The 25706-nt window shown below is 42.0% G+C and overlaps 1 protein-coding gene across 1 annotated transcript in view; it reads right to left on the bottom strand.

Annotated features, from left to right (window-relative positions):
- Positions 1-124: 124 nt before the first annotated feature.
- The window catches only part of LOC104363948 (myosin VIIA and Rab interacting protein), a 225725-nt gene continuing 200143 nt past the window's right edge, over positions 125-25706 (bottom strand). The window contains 7 exon segments of the mRNA XM_042806480.1: positions 125-2885; positions 3559-3677; positions 4457-4517; positions 4613-4717; positions 6274-6435; positions 11097-11291; positions 24036-24275. Coding sequence (XP_042662414.1) covers positions 2853-2885; positions 3559-3677; positions 4457-4517; positions 4613-4717; positions 6274-6435; positions 11097-11291; positions 24036-24275 — 915 coding nt within the window. The 3' untranslated portion in view covers positions 125-2852.

The following is a 25706-nucleotide window of genomic DNA, read 5'->3' as shown; positions in this document are numbered from 1 at the left end:
GTCCCTGCCCGAGCACGGCGAGCGGCAGCGCGTTCCGCACGCTTCCTGGCCGAGGTGCGCACAGATCCGAACAACAGAGGAGAACTTTTGGGTTTTCTTTATGAATCAAGTCCTTGAAAAGGCATTCTTTTCGTAAATCGCTTTTACTCTTGTATAATTTCTCTTCACAATAATTCTTGGTGAGTATGCAGATAACAACAACAAGGCAAGCTTAATATTCACTCAGACTCAATCAAATAGATCATATAGTCTCCATTTTACCCATTAAAATATTTTCATTTATAAAAATTAATCTAAATATAAATATTAACACTAAAGATTGAAATCACTTGATGACAAAATAATCCTTTGTGTGCTATAACATATGCTTTTATGACTTTTTCAAAACAGTAAATTATATCTATGCACATATTTGGCACAATAAACATTTGTAAAAATTCAAATGCCTTAGAGCAGGTGGGATTTTTTTTTTTCTTTTTTTTTTTTTTTTTGCAATGCCTACACAGTACACATTTTTCTGTCAAAGAAGACTGAATATTTTAACATTGTAACACGATAATAGTTGCTTTTCATGCCTCTTAAGGAAAACAACCTATTCCAAACTTTGTTGGCTTGTTTAAATCACACTAACAGAACAAAAGCCAAAGAGTTATTCTATTAAAATTAGTAAATTCTGGATTGATATTACATACACGATATTAGTTATTATTTATTAGACGAATATGTAGACCAACCACCATTGATGACATTTCATAACACGCATACCTGCATAAACCAGAACCTGGGAATGTATTGTATACACACACAAGAACAGTCAAGGAAGGAGGAGGAGACTGGGTAACAAAAAAATTACTAGGCATCCTACTCTGTTTAATCTCCTTTACTGGATTGCATATATAAATAAAATCTATTTGTTTTATATATATACTTATATATTAAACAGAGTGGGCCATATTCTGCCCTCACATCTGTGCAAAACCAATTTCAGGGAACTAGTATTGTGTGAGGCTAAAAGAAGGCATAATTTCACCCAGAATGAACACAGTGGGTCAGATCTCGGGCAGATGGAAATTCCTCGAAGGGGTGGAGTGATGCTTCTGTATTCTAGGGGCGCAGATGGTTGCATTTATTCCGAGGGTTCCTTACCTGCAGCTGCATGTCAGAGTACTGACAAGCTAGACGCCAAATGTGGGTGGCAGATTTGCAACTGGCACCGTTTTCCCAACCGTCCCATACAGCCATTCCTCACCTCCCCCACCCGCCCCCCCTAAATCCAGCCCAGCCAGGAAATTTGCCCCGTTCTGCTCGTATTGGCCCAACCGTAGACATCTCAGGCCCGGTGTCCCCGGGGACCGCTGACTCTGCTGCTGGGTGTCCGCCGGGAGCCCGGGGAAGGAGCAGCTCTCCTCCTTCCCTGGCACCCGCTGCTCCCGGGATCGCTCAGCACTCCTTCGTGCCGAGGGAGATCTGGCCAGCCCCAGCCCTCCTTCACAGCACGTTTCGCATCAACCCAGTCCGCATTTGGGTACCTGCTCTGCACCTTTGTGTGGACGGTAAGGGATTCACTGGCTTATCACCTCCTCTGACCACCTCCTTTGTATTCTTCAGAGCAAAATGTACCATGAATTGGCAGGGTCCTCCCCAAGAAGGGTGAGAGGGACACCCTGTAAGCAGCATCTTCCTTCCTGGGCATCTGCTCAAGGGCCTTTTGGTTTGGCTCACCTTTCAATGGTCTCAAGAAATGAAAAAAAGAAGTTTTACTATTCACAATCCAATTCAGAGTGGTCCAGTGGCAGTGGGGTGCACATGGCACCAGCAACAGGCCCCAGCTACTCCACGTTGGCTACAGACTAGTAAAGGAAGAGACATCTGGGTTACATTTGCCCCCTCCTCAGAAAAGCCAGAAAATGGCAGAAAGGAACCTCTTACAGGCTGCAGCCACCCTACAACCACCAGCCAGTCAGCAGAGATCTCATCCACAACACTTTTGCTCTCTTTTTCCAACCTTAAAGATTTGGTCAGAATTTATTCTGCACTACAGCGTGGTTGGACACCACTAAGCAGACGATACTACCAAGAAAAACGAGACATACAAAGGTGCTGGTTTCACAACTGTTCAGATGCTTCCAGACACCAGGATCGTAACTCAACAGAGATCTGGTCCACATGTGCTGCCACCAATTCACGGTTCAATGTGACATCCATGTTCCCCCTGCCAACAAGAGCAAAATACCTAGCTCTGGAGCTAGAACATTAACTCTGTGAAACACACCCTTAACTGAACAGAGAAGCCTTTGCACATCGCATCGCATCCTGCAAACCCTGTCAAAGCTTCCACTGACTCTGAGCAGAGCCAGGTGCACTGATTCTCCACTCCCATACACTGCACAGAGTTGTTGTTATTGCTCAAGAAGATAGATGCCCACGTGAATAGTAAGAGGCCAGCAAATATGGATCACAGGTCTGCTTTGTTCTTTCTTTTTGTATGAAGTATTGGCCTATAGTTATGATCGACTGAGTGTACAAAAACATACTGCAGTTTAAAGACGACATACTGTAGTACAATCAATAGGGAGAAAAAGTGCATCTTAAAATGTGGAGCCTTGCATTTGAAACTCAGCATCCTCTCTAGAGTCTTGTGAGAACTTTAAGGCAGAGTTTCCTTTAGCAGACCACAATGCTGAAGACTTGGACAGCTTTCTCAGTGAGGTATCCAAACGAAGCCCTATAACTGAGGCATTGTGGGTTCTTGAGGGTCCATTTTCAGCTGGACATACACAATGGCTGTTAAGTAAAGGCACTCTAGTGTACAGCCTTAGGCAGTGTGTTATTGGCAGTAGGGAAGTGTAACTTTAGTACATCACAGCAGATCCTATAGCGGGTTCCTAGAACAGAGAGGGACAGGAAAGGAAAGGAAAATACATGAGCGAAAGACAAAACAAGCTTTCTGAAGCTTCTAGGGAGCCAGGTCCTTCCCCTTTTTACCCTCCCACCTATTTTCCACATATCTACTGGCAGACTGCTTTGGGACAGGCTGCTTTTTTTCCTTATCCTTCTATGGCTGCTGTAGAAGAAATGATTGTCAGCTCTCCAGTGAAGCCTATTTGTTCAAACCCTGCAGAGCCAGTGCGTGGGCTATCTACCCCTTAAATGCCACTTAGGTGACCTTTGAACATTTCTCAAAAGTGAGTGAGATTCAAGGTGACTCTCACTGGAGTTACTGAGTGCAGCTGGTTCTGTGAGGGTCTGGCTCAGAAGTCTGAATGGCAGGGGACCACTAGCTTATTTATTTTTCAAAAAATAAGGGCAGCACATTCCTGGAGACCTGGCAGCCAGGTACACAGGCTGACATTCAGGAGCTGCTACACTATGGCATATAGTCAGACATCTTCCTGGTTATATTTATTCAGAGGTGCCTCAGCAGTCTCTATTCTTCTTCCTCAAACTATTAAGAGAAGTTTTGTGAAGATGCTGAAATCCAGCTGCCTACACAGATACCCTTATCTCTCTATTTACTACTTTTAACAGCAGTTTTAAAAACATTTGTTATGAGTTTACCATTAAGTCCTTGGCAGTGCTTTTCCTCTCTTTAGTTCTTTGTGTTAGAGATCCTTGAAGCATGAAGTTTCTGTTAAATGTTCTGACAGTGGTAACTGGAGAACCATCTATTTTTTCACCTGGGAAAAATACAGAAAGGGAGATTTTTCACATAACAGATTGAAGCAAATGTAACAATATTCCTGGAGAGTCACAGCTTCTAGTGAGATAAAACTTCCCCTAAGTTGTATAAGTAAAGCTGGATTTAATTTAAATGAATCCCAGCAGGCTGTGATATTGCAAATTTATTAAAGTTTGAGGCCATGTCAATCAGTGGAATTATACAAGAGTAAATCAAGATTAATGCAGGGTGAAGCAGGCCCTAGAATTGTCAGAAATAATGCACTGCAGGGTTAAAAAAAGAGAGAAAACATGAAGGAGAAAAGCATTTTATTTTATAAAGCCAATTCACAGCCATACCTTAACATACCAAGAACATTGCTGAGCCACATCATATGGACTGAAATCAGCATACATAGGCTTTAAGAAAGCAACAGTGGGTTCTGGAGGGTGGCAACTAGCTTTTGGTAATTAAACAGTGTGACTGCTTGGGCCTCAGAAACTAACCCCAGGCACGCTGCAGCAGCATCATCCTTTGCTTTTCCCAGCCTCCTCCTTTGTCTCCTATTAATTTCCCACTGTCACAGCTTCCACTGAAGAGAAAGTGGTGAGGCTTTTTAACATGACAAATGGGTATTTTATTTAATGCAAGTACAATGGGAAATGAGGAGGATGGCCATATTTAGGCCTTCTCTGTTCATTCTGTAACTTAATCTTTCCCCTACTTTGCTGAACTGTACATCATATTGAGCTTTATAAAGAGAGAATCTCTATAATGTATGTAACAACTTAAGTTCACCTTTTATTGGTGGAGCTGGAAGTTTTCTCCTCTGCTGTCTTGATGTGTCTATTGTATGCATCTGTAAAGAACATATATGCATTACTCAAGTCCATTACAGAAAAAGAGGCAAGATTTCCCCAATGTATTTTTGAATACTACATAATGTTCTGGCACCTGGTTTCTTTGCTTTTGATCCCGTTTCCTTGTCAGGCGAACACATGGAGCCACGTTCAAGCCTGCAACAGTGAGAGCTGATATTCTGCTCTCAATATCTGAAATCTTCAAAGAAAATAAAGAGAGACAGACAGATGGGGAGGGGGAAAAAGAAGTTTAAAAATTACTGTGGATGCCACTACTAAAATATATCCCTCCCCCAGTCAAATCCTCTTTAATCAAAAAATATAGACAGATGGCTAACTTCTTCAGCAGTTCTGACACTTTCCTGTATTCTTTAGACCTGATGTTAAAAGGGGCTTAATTTGTTATTAAAGATGGAGTAAAAGAACAATACAACCTACCTTGTGACTGTAAGGAAGAGGCATTTTACTCCTTTAGAGGAAAAAAAGAAAGGAGGGGAGAAAACCTGCACCTACCATCTCCCCAGTTACCTTTAGATGCATAATCCCAAGTTCTTTCAAGCTGTGTTTTTCAAAGGCTACATTCAGAGAATGACTTTGTGGGACACACTTCCTAATTCAAAATCAATTTCATGCACACGCAGAGTACATCCTCCATCACGAAATCTAAACATTTGATCTTAAATATTTATAATTTAAGTGCATATGTATGTTAAACACAAACATGCATAAATGCAGGTACACATTATATAAAAACACTCAATGGAAAACAAATTGCTAGGAAAAACAGAAGTCCATGAAAGCAAACATCTGGGGGCAAAGTAGGCTGGTGTTGAGACTAGTGGAAAAAAATGTTGCCAAAAGGGAAAGAAGTGTCAGAGAAGTCAGACATAGAACCCGACTCCCAATTCACAATGACACCTGAAGCTGTTCACTCTGCAGAAGACCTTTGGTTGGCCTCTTTGTCATCCTCCTTGCATAGCTCCGGCCTCTCTCCTCTTCGCCTCTCACCCCCATTAACATATTTACTGTAAAATAATGACCGAAACCAACAAAACGTTGCTGCCAGTTCGTCACCTAGTGCAGCAAGGCACTTCTGACCTCAGACAGAGGTCAGACTCTCAGATCTGGCAGCATGACTTCGTTCAGCTTTTAGCACCAGATCATGGTGTTCTTCTGAGCCCCAGACTTTCCGGAGCCCACTAGAAAGATGCTAGATTGCAGCCCACAAGAGCAATTGCCTTTTGGCTGGGATGCGCGCTGCTTAGCGGCTAAATCCCAAGGCAGCTTTGCAAGTGCTAGGCTCTGTGCTTGGCTCAGTGGCTGCTGTTGGCCTTTTTTGGTAGAACATTACCAACGCTGGCTTCTTTTGGGAAATACTTTCCAATTATCTGATACAGATAAACGGCGTTTATCTAACGTCTGCAGCCTGACCACAGCCACGCGTGCGAGGCAGAGCGCACCACGTGAGCAGCCTGGCAGCAAGGAACAGGTTCAGTGTTAGTTCTGCAGCAGCAGGCTGTGGCACTCCAATGTCCAAAAACAAGCTGGGGGAAGAAACAAATACAATACATCTGGCTGGGCTGAGTTACGCATCTCAGTTACGCTTTGCTCAGTTCCTGTGATGCAGTCAAAATCCTCGGATCATCAGTCTACTGCGGTACAAAAGAATATTAAAGGTAGGTGTGTGCAGACAACAGGTAAGTGCTTGGCAAGGCAGTGTGAAAGCTGCAGATAGGGAGGAGCTGCTGTCCTCACCTGAAGCTCCGCGTGATGAACCTGGGCAGCTGCTGTGGCTACCTGATCCTCCAGATCGGCCAGCTCAGATTCTGCAGTAACGCTGTTGATCTTGCGCGCGGCATCTTCCAGGGTGGTCAGCTGCCCCTCCAGCCCGTACACCGTGCTGGCTGTCAGGTACACCTGCAGGGCCAAGGCAGGGAGAGAGGTCAGCGACTTCTCTTTCGTGGGCAGGGAGTTTCGGGCAGACTGCATCTTCCACGATAGCTCTGAGCTTCCCTCCTTGCTAACCCACTACAGGGAGACTGACCTGGGAGAGGAAAGTCATGGGGGGAATAATCTGAAAACACACATCCACAAAGAGAAGGGAGGCATGAGTTGGCTGCACTCCAAATTTCATAGGTGCTACAATGGTATTCCAAACCAGATTTTTTCCAGATTCACCAGAAAAAAAAAAAAAAAAAAAAAAGTTGAGAAGTTTGCTTTTTTATTTTTGATATTGAACTGCTTAACAAAACCCCCAGGTCTACAAGGGTAAGTCAACAGATCACACCTTACATAAAGCTGTGTTTACTGAATACCTTCTGGCAAGCAACAGTCTGTAAGAATAACTGTTCAGCAGCATATAGTTATTAACTTCTTAAAGAGTAACTATGCTTACATGTGCATCACAGTTTTCCATCCCATCCTGCTCTCACCCCAATATTATAGCAGCCAAAACTTTCCTGCCTCCTGGCCCTTTGCAGTGAATCTGTGGAGGGTCAATAGACTTATCTGGGCCACATAACAGAATATGTAACTTAGAAATCTTCCGTAAAAACAAGCTTTTAACATTTTGACCCACCTACAATACCTCTGATAACTGTAGGTAAAGATTTCATTTCCCATTCAGCTCCTTGGAGCAGTAATTCATGATACGCTGTGTTTTACGTGTTTCTTTTATTTCACAAAGAAATCTAAGGTATGTGGATATGGTACATGGATCGAGGTCTTTCTTTATAGAAAAGGGTAATTTTGAAGCATTAGTTTTTGACATCTGTGCTTAAAATTGTGCAGACCCATATGAAAATAGCGCAGCTTCTGCCTATTTACTAGCTAGCCAAGGGACTGTTTCCATGAAGCTGGTAACAGCACAGTGGAAATTAAATATATGTTTTGATTTTCCCCACTGGCAGCCTCACTCACTCTAACAGCAGTAAAGACTGTGGTGCTACAAAACTAGCATAAATTAAACATGTTCTGTAGCTGACTTCATGGTTCAAGGGGCAAGCAAACAGGATCTGAACCAGATCCTTGAGCAGATACCTTCACTTCATACATGTTTTCCACTCAAGTCATTATATCTGCCCACAATTCCTAGATTGTGCAGTCCTTTGACATAACACGTATTCAAATAATTTCTGGCCATGCTGTGACTTTATGGATCAAAAGTGGTGGAGAATGACTAGATTAATATTTAAGTAAATGTTTACTTTTTTATTTTTTTATTTTATCATTGTTTCTTAATTGCTTGTAATAGTTTTTTTTTCCTTTGCATTGGTTGTTCAAGGCATAAATGAAGATATATTTTTTTTTCACGTATGTGACACCACTAAGAAACAAATTCACTACATCTTGTATGAACTGCATCTTGTAAGACCACAGTCTAACTGCAGGCATTAAATATTTGAAAAATGTACCTAGAACAAATAAGTAATCTGATTTAACATCTTTCCTGAAGTACTTGGAGAGACAGGTGGGCCATAAAGTTTACATGTTGATTTAAATAGAAATGATCCAGCTTTTGTGGATTTTAATTATTCTTTCTGTATATTTAAATGATACATCTTTGTGGAGCAACATATCACAGACACTTCATGTTAAAAGGTGATTTTTGAAAATTTCCCTATCAGGAATAAAAGCTCAGAGAAAGAAGAAAAAGGAACATTATGAATAGACACATCTTTAGAAAGTTAAAGAAAAGATGCAATTAAATGCTGTGCCAAAATTCTCTGCACAGTAAATTGTACTTTTCAAGAGGGGGAAAAAAAAATCTAAAGAAAATAGGACCGACAGAAAAATGTGGGAAGGGAAGGTCATCAATGTTTCTGTAACTCAATCAGCCCCTACAAATTTTAATTTTATTGAATATTTTCCAGCTAGATCTAATGAAAAGATTTTTCTAAAGAATGTTCTCTTTACATCAACAATCCCTGTGCTTCCAAACAGCAATGGTGCACCTGAAGGTCTCCACTAAATTATGCCCTTATGCATACTCACACATTTGCATTCAGGTCACAGACACTTATTTTACCATCATTTATGTATGTACAGCTTCCACTAAAACCCACCCGACCTTGTGCTGATACAGGTGGCGCAACACTGATGCATGCAAGGCCCTGAAACTCTAGAGAGAGCAAAAACTAACAAAGTCTCTATAAACACCCAGATCCTCTTCCAAAATTTGCTGCAAAGAGGATATGCTGCAGGTAGATATGCCCCCAGCTGCACTGGGAAAAGATATGGATTCCTGGATTTCTAAAGGATCTTTAACCATACTACTGAGTGTGGTGGTGAAATCTCAAAACCATGAAGTTTTGCCATCTACTTCATATCTTGTGTGGGGCGGAGAAAGATGTAGTGGGGGGATGTAGCAAGGCTGAGCTGGACACCTTATGAATTATGCAGGAAACTGAGAGAAGCTAAACCAGAGATCTGCTGCGGAGGGCAACGCCGCAGCAAGAAATGCTCTGCCTCAGTGCCCAGTCTGCTCAGTGAGAAATGCTCATCCAGAACGAATGACTAGGGGCCATGGCACCACAGGTGCCAAAGCTCCATAAGAATGGGAAGGATGTGTAACGGGAAAAAATGAGCTGCAGATAGTTTACAACACAGTTCTCCACAGCAAAATAACACGGGAGCAACTCTCCCCAAATTTCTCTCTGTTCTGTGGAATTTCTTAGTTTTTCTAAAGATGTGGTCCAGCCTGGACTTGGATTTTCATTCTGTATTCACTCATCTGCCAGATGCATTCTGTGGTGTTTGGAGCTAGGATGCTTTAGTATTTCACCGGGAGAAAATCTCCATCTACTTCTATTCGATCTACTTCTCTCTACTTTTACTATACTGAAAAAAAGTTAACCAAACTCAGCTAGAAGCTGCTGTGGGGGTGCATCTGCTGTGTAAGAATGAAATGGCTATCACGGCAGGTGGCATGAGGAAGCACTTCACTTGCCACAAGCTCAAGTTATCCCCCTCTCCAGGCACTAGAGCAGCAGCTGCTGTGGGGAGCCTTTACCATTCTGCAGAGGGCCATATCTGAGCTGCCACTAGTCCAGCATCTCCTGGACACATCCTCCTCTCCTGCTCTCCCAGCCCCGCTCGGGAGGACTCCCAAGCCTATTTTGCTTCTTTGTTTTGAATTCCTTTTCCAGAGAGGAGCCCGGAGCAGGGCTGCTGTGTGGAAAACCCCGTGGCGGGGCGGGTTCGGGTGGCTGTTGGTGCCCCGGGATGGAGGGCAGGAGATGCCGGCAACCAGGACAGCGTGTGGGAGTGAGGAGGAGGAGGAGGAGAACCTCGGCTGGCACGGCGGGATGCTGGCGAAGGCCGATCGGAGGCGAGGAGGAGAAGTCTGGAGGTCAGGTTATGATTGGGAGCCGGTTGGGGAAGAGCGAAGGTGCTCTGGAATGGGTTGGAGGGCATCCTGCTGGGGTGGAAGAGGTTTTGGAGGAGATGAGGTTAGGAGGTGTAGGATCTAGTTTGGGAACCCCTGAACTGAAGCAGGGATGGGAGATTTCAGCTCAGAAGAGGTGTGGTGAGAGGGATCGGGAAGTCACAACTTCCCAATTGGTGGGAGGGCTTTGGAGGAGGATGGGCCCAGTTCCAGGACTGGTCGTTATTGCCATGGGTTATCTCCCACGCAGTCCCCAACCTGGGGGCTGTTGTGGAAGTGCATTTCTGTGGAGTAGACTGATTTTATCCCCCAAGAAGAGAGTCTGTCTGAAAATTTTCCGGGGCTAAAGAAAACCAGGATCTATTTTCTTGACTTGGTCAGGATGTTATAATGCGACAGCTCAGATTCCTATGAGATCTTTAAGAGCTCCTAATGAAGGGGAAAAAATCACTGAAATGTAATCAATTAAATGTGGGAAGAAGAGAAAAATCGAAAGTTACAAGTATACCGACTCCATTAAGTGGATGCATAAAAATTTCCAATGAGTAGTGACTTCCCTCTATGATTCAGCACTGCACTTTCTCCTGAAGATGTCAGGTACTCATGAAAAAGGACAGGTGATTTGGTTGTGGCCATAAAAATGTTTATTTAATTCAGCTTCTCCAGCCTGCTCTTTTTCCACAGTGCATCAGGCAGCTCCTGCTCCCTGGGTGCTCAGTGCAGTGTGCTGGGGATGTGTGGGTGGAGGAAGAGCTCCTCCACTTCTCCTCTGTGTGACAGGGGACATGCTTTCCCTGCCTGCCCTAACAGTAACGAGGCTGTGCTGGGACACAGAGACGTGTGGTTTCAGCCAGGCATCGCTCAGCCACACAGCCACAGAGGTTCGGAGGGCTTAAGTTAACTTTTGAGATAAAGATTCTAAAATTAGTTGTAAATCTCAAAACATCCAACTCTCCCCCTCCCCCAAATATTTTAAAGTACACATTAAAAAAAACAAAACAAAACAAAACAAAACCACAGCTGAACACCCCTTTGAAATAGGATTTTTTGTTCTCTATTTGTTTAATAACCCCAAATTAATTCTGAACATCCACTGATGCTGCCTACGTGCTTTCCCTTTCCAGCTGGCACAGACACACAGGTACACTCATTCACATATGTGACTCTTTCACATACTGATTCATGTTCTTACATTTTCTTCCAGTGTGGTTAGCTGCTCGTCAAGTCTGATGGGGTCTGTCCCCAGTGGGAAGGTCCCTCTTCCTCTGTCCTGAATGTCAGCTGGGAAATCACAGGGACCGGTGGATTCTGCTATCAGTTCTTCAGTGGCATTGATGACTTTCAGGACTTCTGTAGATATGTTGCAGAGAGAGACAGCAGAGTACTTCTGTTTCGTTACAAGAGCAGACAGAGAAAAAAATGGCATTAAATTAGCACAGAGGGGTAACGTGTAAAATCACCTTGCTAACAGCTGAAGCTTTAGCCATGCTAAAACAATATATCTGGCTAACTGCTGTGAACAGACACAAGAACTGTGTAATGAAATCGGAAACTACTTTTTCTCCCTCCCTTTTCTACATATGCACACTGCTACAGCATGAAATAACCTGCACATTCAATTCTTCTACAACACAATTTCTACTGGAAGGATGGTTCAAATCTTACCCCAAAGGAGCACACACATATCCAGCTTTAAAATCTAAGTGAGCTACATCAGGCTATTATTTGCAATAGTGTTTTAAACAGGTTTTAAAACACAATCTTCCTTTTTGGTTACTGGCAAACACATGTGGAATCATCTGTCTCCATATCCACAGGAGCTATCGCGTTGCAGCCGCAAACATGGGAGAGCAATCTTCAGCAGCCCTATGAGGACAGCATTTTACAAAGATGTCTGCAATGAATTATATGATAGCCCCAAAAAACAAAAGTCGAGCTGTAAGTGTGTGAACACTTGTATCCTAGTTTTTTTAAAATTTCAATTTACCTCTTCTTTAATATTGATTAAATAAATTATATCAAATACCAAGGAAAAGCATGCAGTTTTATCCATGTTTTTTGTTTTTAAACAACTGTAAGCCTTTTTATCAGTGTTCCTGATTTGTAATTTGTAATTAACGTCCTGATTCTGATGATTCTTGCAGAGTTTTAGGCTTCATGACAACTTCTCTGATGGCAATAAAATTTCACCTGCTGTACCTTCAAGCATCAAAATCGACATCCAAACTGTACTACGGAGAATGAGCCAAAGCTTGTTGAAACCAATACAAATACTGTCACTGAATTTATGTGCAATACCTTTAGTGCTGCTTTGCCTACAAGAAAGTGTAGCATGTCTAGACCTAAATTTAATTCAGTCCTCAAACCTGCAAATACTTATGCATGTGAATTAGGGGCCCATCCGTGTGTACATTTTCCCACAAACAAAGTGTTTGAGAATCAAAACTGATGAAACAGACAGTCCTTGGATTCCATATAGTAGATTCTACAGTACAGGAAAGTATAACTGATTCAAAATGTCTGGGTGTTATGTAAACATTGTATTAATCAATATGTTGGCTGGTATCCTAGGCAGAATATAGCAGAAATAACGTTCCTCTGCTTCACAGAAATTATAGTGGGCTTAACTGGAAAACCTATTTTATTATCTCTTCCATTTAATTAGCTGTTCATTTTTATGTTAGATAAGACTTTTACTGAAAAACTACTTTTTTAGCAGTGTGTGCTCAACTGTTGTGTATCAATACATTAAGGCATCTTTAGCACTGTTACTTCTCCAAATTACAAGAAATAATTAGATACATGAGATTAAAGAGAAGGAGAACAAAGCAAATACAATAAGCTACAGCACTCTGATCTTTAGCTTGTTAGCACAGCCAACAGAGTCCCGAATATGCAGGCCTACAACTCTTCCTGAGAACAAATACTTGAACCCCATAAATAGCCTACTGTTTTTTCCATTTATTTTCACAAGTCCCAATTAGGTTAAAAACAGATCAATAATTTTATAGGATAGAAGAGGAAATCAATGTTACTTTGCTTTATTATTTGCTTTTACAAGTACCTAATTCTTATTCTATTCTATGAGTAGTGAACAAAAAAAGATAAAGGTCAGACACTACATTTTCTTCATCATCTTCACTGATGCATGTTCTCCATTTCAAGAATTGTAGCCTCACTTTAGTGTTCATTATTTCTTAAATGTTTTATTATCCTTTGTAGTTACTGATGGATTTCCAGAAAAGATTAAATTAAATTAGGAAAAGGTGTTCTTATATCAGAACATGAGAAACCATATTGGCATTTGTTATAGACCAATTACTACAAAACAGTTCTTTTGGTTTTTGCTTTCCCGGTAAAGTACTCTGTGATAGGAAGTTTTATGAAATCAAGATTTTGAGTGTAATACCCTACCTTCTCAACAGGTAATGGATAGGGGAAGAAAATTTCAATGAGGTAGAAAGTTCATAGAAGATAGAATAGGATAAAATAGGATAGACTATTTCAGTTGGAAGGGACCTACAATGATCATCTAGTCCAACTGCCTGACCAAAAGCATGTTATTAAGGGCAATGTCCAAATGCCTCAAACACTGACACACTTGGGGCATCAACCACCTCTCTAGGAAGCTTGCTCTGGTGTTTGACCATCCTCTCAAGGAAGAAATGCTTCCTAATGTCCAGTCTAAAACTCCCGTGATGCAGAAATGTGATTTTTAGCTCTTCTAGAATTTTGAGGCAGAGTTCTTAATGGCAGATGCTGTTTGACTTTAAAAACCAAATATCTGCTTCCCATTAAACACTTCACAAGGAGATGAACGTTCTTAAAATGTGTGCCTCACTGAATGTATTTCAATCATAGCCTGCAGGTATCTAGACTCCTGACAGGATTCACAACGTTAAAGCTTTTCTTTAAGCTTGTGAAACATCTGCTTTTATAGTGTAACAAGGATACAGCACGAGAGTTTAAACGCCATAAAGAAACACATGGTAAGCAAAAGTGATTTTCCTTCAAGTATATCTCAAGAGTAGATCTTCCAAAACTTAAGAGCACAAGCAATATTTCAATGTATTTAAATCTAAACTTTGTGTGAGTTTTCTGTTAAAGGATATTTAGAACTCAGCTTTGCTCTGGCCTGTGTTTTACAGAGAAGTAGGATGAGATTAATGTCTGCCTAAGGGAGACATAAAATCAACATGTGGGGAGTTCAAGCATTCTCGAATTGTTAAAATTGGATACTCAATTAATAGCTTTGCATATGTTTTTACCTCTTTTTTGAGCAACTGTCAAAAGCTGTTAAAACAGCTCATGTTCCAAAATGGCCAGTTTGAAAACCTAGTGGGGGTACGCTAGATAGAAGTACTTAACATGGGTAAGGAAAAAAAAAAAGTGTCCTGGAGTTTTAGTGCTTCACAATCCTCTCCCCCACCCATGCACGTCAAACTCAGTATTTATGAGGTCCTATAAAAATCACCTAAAATTCACAGACACACCCCCCCCCAAGATTATCCCGGTAGGTGGACATTTCAAATTGCTATAAAGACCTCTTGGCTGTCTAATTTATCTTGCCCTTGCAGGAAAGGTCATTGTTAACATCTATAAGTGATTCAAAGAGACAGCTATCATGCCATGATGAAGTCTCTCCCATCTGTCTTGTCAAGCAAGTCAAAGAACTAATATGCATGTGATAGATGCAGAAAGTAATCTCTATTACAGATATCTATCAGGGAAAAGGTAAGCACAACCATTCTTCTTGAAACACTGGGGTGCATTCTGATTTCAACTGTGCTACCCAGCTTCTGGATTAACACTACCCCTCCCAGATTAAATTGATGTAGTTGATCCAAATTTGAATGTTTCTACTGGTTATGAGAATCTAATTTTTTACTGAATTTGAGACTAGGAGTTTAATGGAATGAGGAAAACATGCACTTATCCTTTTTATAATTAATGCCCATACTCACAAATACGTTAAAGACGGTCAAAAGGAAATGCTCCATTTCCCCAAGTACTTTGTGGGAGAGTTTTAAAACCAACGAAATACTAGAAGTGTGTATGCAAGCACATATACATAGATGTGTGCATTGACTATAACAAACAGCGTCTTGTAAATCTGCGTTACTGTAATTTCTATGTGTGGTTGGACAGACAGAAATGATTCCTGTTTTGCTAAAGATTGTGTTTCAGTGGTCTAAGATAGCTCCTGCTGACTGTTAGCCATTTCCCTTCCCTTCTGCTGTCTCTTCTCCCTGCTGATGCCAATATTTCCTTTGTTGTTTTACTTAAGGATGCTACACTGGAAGGTGCTTTATAGAACAGTATTTGCATCCTTGCACAAAGGATGATGAGTAACGGAAAGAAAGCAGGATGATAAAACTTAAGTAAACGTCCAAACTGCTGAAAGCAGGTGAGCATCAAGTCCTTGTATGCATCTCAGCAGCCTATGACATTTCCACATCAAGCTTCCTTTGTATGAACATTACTGGTTTTATTTTTAATGCTCTTAAAGTAGTTAAGTTCTCTATCACTTGCACTGATTTTTTCTCCACATTGTACTCAGCCGTTAGCATTTTCTCTTTTTTGTCACTGTGATGTTGTGCCATTGTTAAACTGGCATGGGAGGCAGTGACTTGCAATTCAATAGAGAACAGTTGACATCAACAGTTAGATCAAGAAAGAAGTAGAGTTAGAAAAACTGCATCACTAGCAGCCCTGGCAGTATTGACTACATCCTTGAAAACTCGTAGTCCTTGATAACACTTGGAGCCACATACCCACTTTGCAGTCAATATGCCTCATTTTTTTTTTTAGGGAGTTGAGGGGGGCTGGGGAGAAGATGAGTTTTGCTTTGCCACTGGTCGATTCATCTTTTCAGAGTAATCTGACCAAATCCAAAACTTGATGAAAACAAACCCAAAACCCAAACCTGCCTCCCTCATCCCCCCACCCTGTGGGAGTCCATTGTACAGATTTGAGAAGGCCCTGAAAAGTCCACCAAAAGTCCATCTCCTTCACAGGCAAGCAAGATCTGGGACACTGGCCATGTCACAGTGTGGGAGGAACAGAGACATCAATGCCCAACTATCAATGGCAGTTGTCAACCCTGACCTTCAAAAGATCTTTTTTTTTACTTCACACTCATCACCCCCTTCATAACACAGGGCTAGCTGTGATTATAAAATAATTTTCTGCAGTGATTATTGATAGTGGCCAAAAGGTATGATTTTTCAGGGCTGATATTTCCAGGAAAACATTCTGCGTTTGAGAATTTTGCTTGGGAAATGTGGAAACCCTCAACATCACTTTATAGCATCTCTCACTATGTAAGAGATGTAAGAAGACACAGACAGAACAAAGCATTCTCACCTGCTGCAATACAGTGGATAAAAACTGCAGCTTTAAATGAAGATCAAAAGCCTTTTGTTTTTCCTAGATAGTGGGAAAGCAGTTAAATAAAAAGGCAGAAAAAAATATATTAACAGCTACAGAGGTTAACATTTATATAAGTTCAGACTTACAGAGAACTTTAGGATTAACAGAAAGGATAAAGAAACCAGCAAATATAAAATACCATACAATTCAGATTTTACATTTATTGCTAAAATATTTAAAATAAAGCAATGCCTAATTTATTTTTGTTTGTGGGATTTAGAATAACAGATTTCATTAAGACAGATATTGCAAACGACACATCATTTTCTATAAAATGAAACAGGTGGGAAATACTGATTTCCACCATCATAAAACAAAGCGGCACTTGCAATAGAAAAAGACTTTTGCAGAGTGTCAAGAAAAAAGAAAAGCTATCTATCTTCAATTTTGGGGTCTAAAAAATTGTGATTTGGACACTGTGTGTGTTTCTAGTTACAAAAGGGTTTGTACCTCATTTATGCCACAGTCGGATGCTCACGTCAGAAACCCCTGAGCTAGGTACGATGACTTCTGCCAAATCACTTCCTACTGATTGCTGCTGTCCACTCATGGACTTCACAGTCCCAAAACGAACAAGTAAAGCCATTCATACTACCACCCCCCAGTGTCAAGTCAGTAGGCTTACCTTAATCCCCCTAATTTATTTAGGTCTATTTAAACTAAACTGACTGGTTTTGCCTTGAATTAATGTCACAACCACAGCTACCCTGTTGGCTGTGCTGTGACAGAAGCATCATCCAGCTGAGGAGCAGCGTTTTCTTGAAACTCTTCCAGCTAGATCTGAGAGAGCTCATCTGTCACTGCCAAGTCTCTGGGCTGCTTACAAAAGAAGACAAGAAAACAGTAACTTTTTTATTACAGTCTATTTTTTCCCCATTTTGTTACAGCAGCTTACATTTATCTTCACTGATTTTCTGTAACTGCATCTGTAAAACGGCTTTTACATTTTCTTCCTAAGTAAATAAATCTTTGGTGATGAGCCAACTGAAGGGGATTCCCACTGCATGCACGCTGGACAGAGCTGGCTTGGATGTGCATGCCCGTAAGTATAAAATCTGAGACTAGGAGAATCTTATGTACAAGGATACTGCACTCCTCATGTGAAGCCAGCCAAAATCTCAATATTCTGCACTTCTCCACATAGATTCAACAGGGCTTTGATTCAGTTGCTTAAACACAGGCAGACAAGGTGAAATTTGAAACAGCTTGAACTATCTGAGGATTTTCAAACAATGCTGTCAGGTATGACATGGACCTGAAAGATGCTTGTTTCTCCTGGACTAGCAGCGTAAGGCCCTGTGGGATACCCTAGGGCATCTCTGATGGACTGTCTATATCCATACTTCTGCAACTGTATTGAACCCAGAAAGTGTCAGAATTTGAGCAACACAAACATTGCTGCCCACTTTTGAAACCTTTTAAAAAAATAAATATTTATGGTCTTAAAGCAACTATTTTGCTTGAAACCAATGACTCAGTTTCTGACAAAATAAACCTAAGATCAACTTAATTTTCCATACTGAAGACTAATAAATAATACATGGGAGAAATCTCTTGAATGGGATTTCTGTCCGGCAAACTACTTAATCCTCAGTGTAAAACTGAACGTATACTTGACTGCTTTGTTGAATTGAGAACTTAAAACTCTGGATCCATTAGCCCACTGTGAAGATTAAAGCCTCATACCTCTCTTAGAGGAAAAAGCCACTGTTTCACCTTCCTTAACCAAAACCTTTTTCTCCGCTGTCATTCAAAATCCCATGCATAGATGATCTGCAGTTCATAAACCTTAACTAACGATCACTTTTTACAATGCTGCCCACATTCAGTTTTCAATCCTGGACTTTGGAAGACTGCCCAGATAATTAACATCATAATAAAAGCCACAATCTAACAAAACACAAGAATTATTCTGAGCATCTTGCATTGTCCTGGGTTGAGTGAGTGGTGGGTTTTTTTTGGTGGCAGGGGAGGGGGCTATCGGGGCGGCCCCCTGTGAGAAGCTTCTCGAAGCTCCCCCAGCTCCACGTCAGCTCCACTTCTGTTTGGGAAATTGAGCCCATCAGCTGCGCCTCTGTGATAATGTATTTAAGAAGGGACGTGGTGACGTGCAGTGGGACTTGTGAGGAGGAGTTGCTGCAGCTGCATGAACACCAAGGTCAGTGGAGGAACGGAGGAAGAAAGGAGGGGGGAGGTGTGCTGGAGCAGAGACCCCCCTGTATCCTGTGGGGAGACGGCAGGGCGGCCCCCCCTGCCACCCATGAAGATCTACAATGGAGCAGACATTGATTTATGGCCTGTTGCTCCTGCTTGCCTGATCAAGGTGCTGTGCCTGATCAAGGTGCTGTGCCCGAAGAAGGCCGGGGTCTCATGGGAAAAGGCAGCCCCGCTGCTGTAATTCAGCGCTGGGAGGATTGCAGCATGTGGGGGAGTCCCACTCCAGAGCAGCTCGGGAAGGGCTTCAGCTGTGGGAGGGAATCCAGTCGGAGGAAGTTAGTGACCCATGACAGAGCAGTGTGGGGAACGCTGCGGTCCATGGGAGGAATTCATATCAGAGAGTTTGTGGAGGACTGTCTCCTGTGAGAGGGGGACCACGATGGAGCAGGAGGAACAAGTTCCGGACACTCCCCTCACCGAAGATAAGGGAAGTGGCAGAGCTGACTGCACCCCCCATTCCCTGCCCCTGCGCCCCTTGGGGGAGGAGGTAGAGATATTGGGAGCAGAGCTGAGCCCGGGAAGAAGGGAGGGGTGGGGGGAAGGTGTTCTCAAGATGTGGCAATGCTTCTCACTGTCCTACTCTGTTATGTGTTGGTAGTGTCTGTAATAAATGTATGTTCTTTTTTTCTTCCCCTAACGAGTCTGCCTTTTGCTCGTGATCATAAAAGGGGGATTTTTCCCCATCCCAGTCCTATCTCGAACCCCAAGCCTGGCTCTCTGTCCCTTCTCACTGCCGGAGGGGAAGGGAGAGAGAGCTGCTGCATTGTGGTTGGCTGCCAATCAGGCCTAAACCACGACATGCATACAAAAATGTGAAACAACGGACACACAAGTATCTTCCGAGTTGTTAATCCAGGAAGATGTCATTGCATTACACTGTTCAGCCTTATTAGCATAGCAGTAGCAATGCAGTGAAGCTACTATACTTATGCTATTACGTTTTCTTGCTTAAGTGAGCCATGGGGTTATGGTTCTTTTAGGTCCTTTTACTCAGTCATTTCTAAAGCTGTCACACATATGAAGCTGAATGGCAGTTCCCTATTAACACCCGCCTGGACCAACACACCAATCAATCAAAATACCCAGGAGTTCATGGAATTGCAAGATAATCCCGGAAACTACTACATGATCTTCTGTGAGGACAGTGCATGCACCAGCACAAATGATTAAGAAAAGCCCGGCGACCAGGAGACACAGGCTCTCCCTCGTTATTACAGCACTGCTGCTACAACACCGCCGCCATCCCGACCGGGATGCTTTAAGAGGGGTGTGAGAGGCAGGTGGGATTCACTGCCATGTGCACGTCCGATGCCATCCTCCAGCTCCATCAAGGCTGTGAGCATATTTCTCTCCAGCGACCGAGCCCCATGAGCCCTGCCTTGCCTGACCCCCCTTACTGAGCCCTGGCCACCCTCCCCAAAGCCAGCCCCGGGCACGGCCTCCAGCACGCACCACCCCAGGGAGCTGGCTGTCTCCTCTGCTGTGGTAACACGCACCCACGTGCACAGCTACCGGCTATGCCTCTTGCTGAAGAGAGGTGGCAGGTGGATTTTCTAACAAGGGTCAACCCCATTATACAGGTAGTTGAAAAGTGCTGATTTACCTGGAGAAAAATGTAAGATGTACTCTATCAAAACAAAGAATATAGCTCTCTGGTACCAATACACATGAAGATGATGCTTGTAGTACATTCCCCCAAATAAAGCTTTATAAAACCTAAGAGGAATAAAATGTTTCCAGAGAATGAAGGCATAAATATTTTATGGAAATAGTATTTATGCTGTTATTCATACTGTCAAGGAACTTCGGTGGTTTCACTTAGGGAATGGGATCCCTAACTGTGCTACTTAACAAACTTACTCATAGGTTGTCATTCCGAAAAGCGCAGCTGTGTGCTTAGTCATGTAATAATTTCAACAGAAAACAGCAGGATTTAAACAAAGTTACTAAGCCTTGGTTATAAAATTCTCTGACCAGAAGTGAATGCATAAAGGGATGAAAAGAAATTCCTCAAGCACACAGCACGTTTCAACAAGCTAATGCAAAGAAGAAACTCAAGGTTACCACTGAAGTTTAACTCATTTGCTCATTTGCATAACTTAAGCAAGGGGGAGTACAAAGTAGAAGGACACAAAAAGAGAAAAACAAGATCTTAACAACTCTTTCAGTTTTTATGCTATGTGGGGAAATGTGCAAAAATAGCAGGGACTATTCTGTCTTTTAAACAGTATCTCTATAGTTTCTGATAAAGCAGTCACAGTGATAGACTACATTTAAAATGCAATCTGCATTAGGCACTGCTGAAATTGCCTTCTACAATGTAATTCTGGGGTACACCGTGAAATACAGATCCAGCCTATTTATCTTCATGAAAACATTAAAAGAGAAGGAGAAAGGATAGAGGAAAGCAAGAACTAAATATATCCCATTTATCATGCTTGTTACTCTCAATGTCATTAAGATACTTAGAGGGGGATTTACATTTTGCTTTTTAGTTTAGGCATTTAGTTATGTGTGTGTGTGTGGGGGGGGGGGGTGTGAAGCAAAAAAACCCCAAAGAAACCAAACACAAAGCCAAAACCAAAAAAAGAGCAAGGCAGAAAGAGCTGTGCAAATCACTGTGCTAGTACAAGATGCTTCACTAACACAACAGTTGCACAATGGGATTTTTGGTTTGTTCACACCTGAAGTCTAGAGGGGCTGAAGGATAACTCTCCTCTGAGCACAGAGGACTCCATGGGCTTTCATTGCACAGCTGAGCCAAGTAGGCTTTTCAGGGGTCTGCATACCCCAGAAAGACCATGAACTACTTCTGTAGCTTAATAAGCACAAAATGCTATCCATAAAAACAAGTCTCCTGTAGGATTATGTTTGTTTTAGAGAGCTGTGAATTTCCACAACGCCATTTTAGGCAATCAAAAACTGAGAAATGTTGAAAACGATTGTGCTGAAGGTCTAAGCGGATTTCAGTGTAAGGCATAAAATTAACTTGTGTTAATTAATACCCACCTAAATCCTTACATATCTCACATGAACTACATGAAACAGAGACAAGCTAAATTGAATGCTGCTAACAAGCACTGGTGATAAAGCTTTTACTTGATTTCCTTAAAAAGGTTGTTTGTACATCACAGAGATATTTGCATACATGATGATAAAAGTACTTACTGCTGCAGTTGACCACCCTCACAGTGAAGAATCTTTTTATGTTTAGATGGAATTTCTTATATTAGTTTGTGCCCACTGCTTCTTGACCTGTCACTGGGCATGGGTGAGAAGAGTCTGATTCTCACTTCATTTCCCACCTCAAACACACCCATCCAACCACCCATCAGATATTTATACATGTTGAAGAGATCTTCCCTGAGCCTTCTCTAGGCTAGACAATTCCAGCTCTCAAAGCCTCTCCTCGTATGATAGATGACTCAATATTTTAGTCATCTCTGTGGCCCTTCACTGAACTCACTTCAGCATGTCCACATGTCCCTTCCCTTGTTCTGGGGAGCCCAGAATAGGACAGAGCACTCCAGAAGTGGCCTCACCAGTATTGAATAGACGGGAATAATCGCCTTCCTCAGTCTGCTGGATGCTGGTAACCTTTCCTGCAAGTGCATGTTGATGGCTTATATTCAGCTCGGTGTCTACCAGGACCCTTATATCCTTTTCTGCCAAGCTGTTTCCCAGCCAGATGGCCTCCAGCCAGTATAGGTGCATGGGATAGTTGCTTCCCAGGTGCAGGAATTTGCATTTCCTTTTGCTGAACCTCATGAGGTTCTGTCAGCCCATTTCTCCAACCTGTCAAGATCCTCTGAATAACAACAGAACCATCTCATATATCAACCACTCCTCCAAATTTAGTGTATACTCTGTCTCATTGTCTCTGTCAATAGTGAAGAAGTTAAACAGTACTGGTCCCAGTATTGACCAGTGGGGTACACCACTAGCAACTGGCCTTCAGCTGGATTTCAAGCCTCTGATTGCAACACTTTTGGTCCAGCAATTCAGGCAATTTTCAATCTCTCTTACTGTCTACTTATCTAGTCTTTACTTGCTCAATTTTTCTGTGAGGCTGTTATGTGAGACAGTATTGAAAGCCTTGTTGAAGTCAAATTAAACAATACTCAGTGCTCTGAATGCCTCATATTACCATGATCTTTCAAAGATGAACAATGGTGGCCTCACAACGACATGGGCCAGTTCCCTCAGCTCTTGCGAGTGCATCCCCGTTGGGTGCAATGCACACGTGTATGTCCCATTTGTTGAAATATTTGCTAACCTGACCCTCCTCTAACAAGGGTAAAGCCTTCATTGCTCCAGACTTTCCCATAGGTCTCAGAGGCCTGGGATTCTTGAGGACAAATCTTGCCTGTAAACTGAGGTGAAAACCATGTTGTGTAACTTATCCTCTTCCATGTTCTGTGTCACCAGGTCACTGCAGTAGTGAGCCCTGCTTTCCCTCATCTGCTTTTTTGTTGCTGATATATCTGTAGAAGCCTTTCTTATTTCCCTTCGTGTTCCTCGCCAAATTCAACTCCAGGTGGGCAATGGCTTTCCTGACACCATTCCTGCACGTTTGGACAGTATCCCTATTATCTACCTGGGTCACTTGATCCTGCTTCCACCTCCCGGTGTAATAGTTCTTTATATAATTTGAACAAAACACCTTTCAAATGATGAAGGATAGATTTCCCTTAGAGACTTCTCCACACTCCCTGTCAAAGCTGAGCTGCTGTGCAGACAAAAACCCAAGAGGTAAGTCAAGACACACCAGACAAAAATAAGCCAAAGCGGATCTAAGGGAAAAGAATGTTTTACTGGCAAGGAGCAGTACTGGGCTTCTACAGCACCAAATTCAAGCACACCACATGATCTGAAGAGAAATTCAGAGGTAGAAAGGGAAGAGAGGGTGGTTCAGTCCTGTGAGGTGAATGGCACAGAGGATCTCATACATTACCAGAACTGATGCTGGGTTTCAGTTTCACTAGAATATGTTACTACTCACAGAGGCCAATTAGCTGACAGAGTAACAGGGTTGGAAAGCTTTAAAGAAGCACAAAATACTGCAATAGAGAGGCAAAAGAAGAATCTATGACATCAGAATGAACTACATGTTACTAAAAAGAGAAGCAAATAAATGGACTGAAAAAACTCACTTAAACCAGCTGGTTAGCAAGGAGGAAAAAAGGAGAATTGGATCTCTTTTAAAATAAAAACATATAAGCCAACCCTCAGTCAGTATCAGTCACTTAACAGGTTTATTACACAGGCTAAGTTCACTGTTTTGAATTGATGCTGTAGACTCACAGGGAGGAACACACGCCCTGATTGAAATTTTACCTGGACAAGGGTTGCAGGCTCAGAAACAGTATAAAGGACCTCAGGTTTTCTTAAGCAACTATGTTTAATTCTCTAACCACAAGTTTCTCTTTCTGGATTCTAACTTTTACAATACTGTTCCCACTGCTCTACAACGACCACTTACCTTCTTTAACTCTTCCTGAATACTTCTGCCATTTTCCTCTGAGGACAAACTCTCCTTCTGGTTTTCAGGATCTGTTCTAGGTTCTGACTCTTGTTCTTCACCAGAAGATGTTTCCTTGTCACTCATTTTAGCAGCAAGCTGAAATAACCTGGATTTAAGCTCCTCCTCCATAAGGTCAGGCTTAATATTATGACGCTGATCCTCACTGCTTATATCAGTTTCTGATAAATCATCAAAATCCTACAAAGAAATTAGAAGAACAGTATAATTACTTCATAGACACAGAAAGAAAACCAAACTGCTTCCTAGAAAAGCATAGGTACGATCACACCATAGGGAAACTAGAAAGAAAGTACACTAAGTGTGCTGATAAAAAAATACCATGTCTTTACAGAGGAACGTCTGTAAACCCACAATTGTTGGATTATATTTATCATTCTTGCTTACTTTTATATTATGTAAACAGAAACTTTCAAAAACATTATGTATCTGTGTGCAACTAATTAAATATGCCTAAATGGCACTTCTCATTTCCAGCACTGCACTGCCACCACTCTCAGGCATGGTGCAGGTAAAGAAAGTGAAGTGTGGGAATGAAATAACTTGTGACCTAGCAGCTGTGTCCAGCTTTCAGTTGAAAGCTGAGCCTGAGTTCCCTGACTGCTTAGTCTTGAGCATTATCTGTGTTTTTCTTAAACACTACTGGAAATAAATTTTCAAAAATCTCTCTTTTATTACATGATGGTGCTTAAGATTTTCAGCTTTCCCAGTGCTTATTTACATAGATGGATCATCTACAGTGACAATTATTTTCCAGATGCCAACCTCTTTGGAACAAGTTCAATATTTAGGAGCACCTTCTTTTCTTACTCTTGGATCATTAAAGGTGGGAAGTACTCAGAGGCACAGTTAAGTACAGTGGGTGTTACAGACTCAACCTCAAGTCCCTTAATTTGGAGGTGGAACACAAGAAAACATGAAATCTTTTCTCAAGTCTGTTTAGCAGGGTGCCTGCCCAACATTTAATAATGTGGAAAGGGGGACATTTTTGTCAGCCTTTGCAGGAAATCTGAAAATACCCCATGGTTGTTCCAAAGGTAATGTCCAGATACATACTAATTCATTTTCTGGATCTGTGCTATCTGATTAGGACCCAATTCTCCCCGATTTCCACTACAGTCCCTGGAGAGAAACAGATATCTCCCAGTGTGACCTGCTCCACCTATATCATTAACTGCTTTCTGGAAATGTTATTCTCTCCCTGCTGACTGCTAAGAGAAAGTTTTGAGTCACTGGACAGTTAATTTAGTGCTTCAGTCAAGTTCATAAAGTACGGTGGAATTAGGTTGTTTTAAAAGTGATGAATTCTTTGAAATGGAGCATAATCATGACAAAACCACCCGGAAGGAGGCGATGAAGAATGCAGCCCGAGACCAGAAGTGGTAGGCACATCTCAGCAGGTCTAAGAGGATGATTTGGAGCAACTCCCAGATAGGAAATGATTCCTATTTGCCTTACGCTCTCCTACCACGACAAGACCAGACACTGCTGGAGAGGCTAAAAGCTGTGTTCTCTCTACCATGCATTTGGAAATACATAAAGAGGAGATTTGCTTTGCGCAGCTACTCCCTCTGCAGCCACAGAAGCAGTATTTATGAATGGATCAACTCC

Source organism: Tyto alba, unplaced genomic scaffold, assembly GCF_018691265.1.
Source record: "Tyto alba isolate M040663 unplaced genomic scaffold, T.alba_DEE_v4.0 Super-Scaffold_46, whole genome shotgun sequence".
In the NCBI taxonomy this organism is placed as follows: Eukaryota; Metazoa; Chordata; class Aves; order Strigiformes; family Tytonidae; genus Tyto; species Tyto alba.
This window is presented reverse-complemented; position numbering and strand designations above follow the sequence as displayed.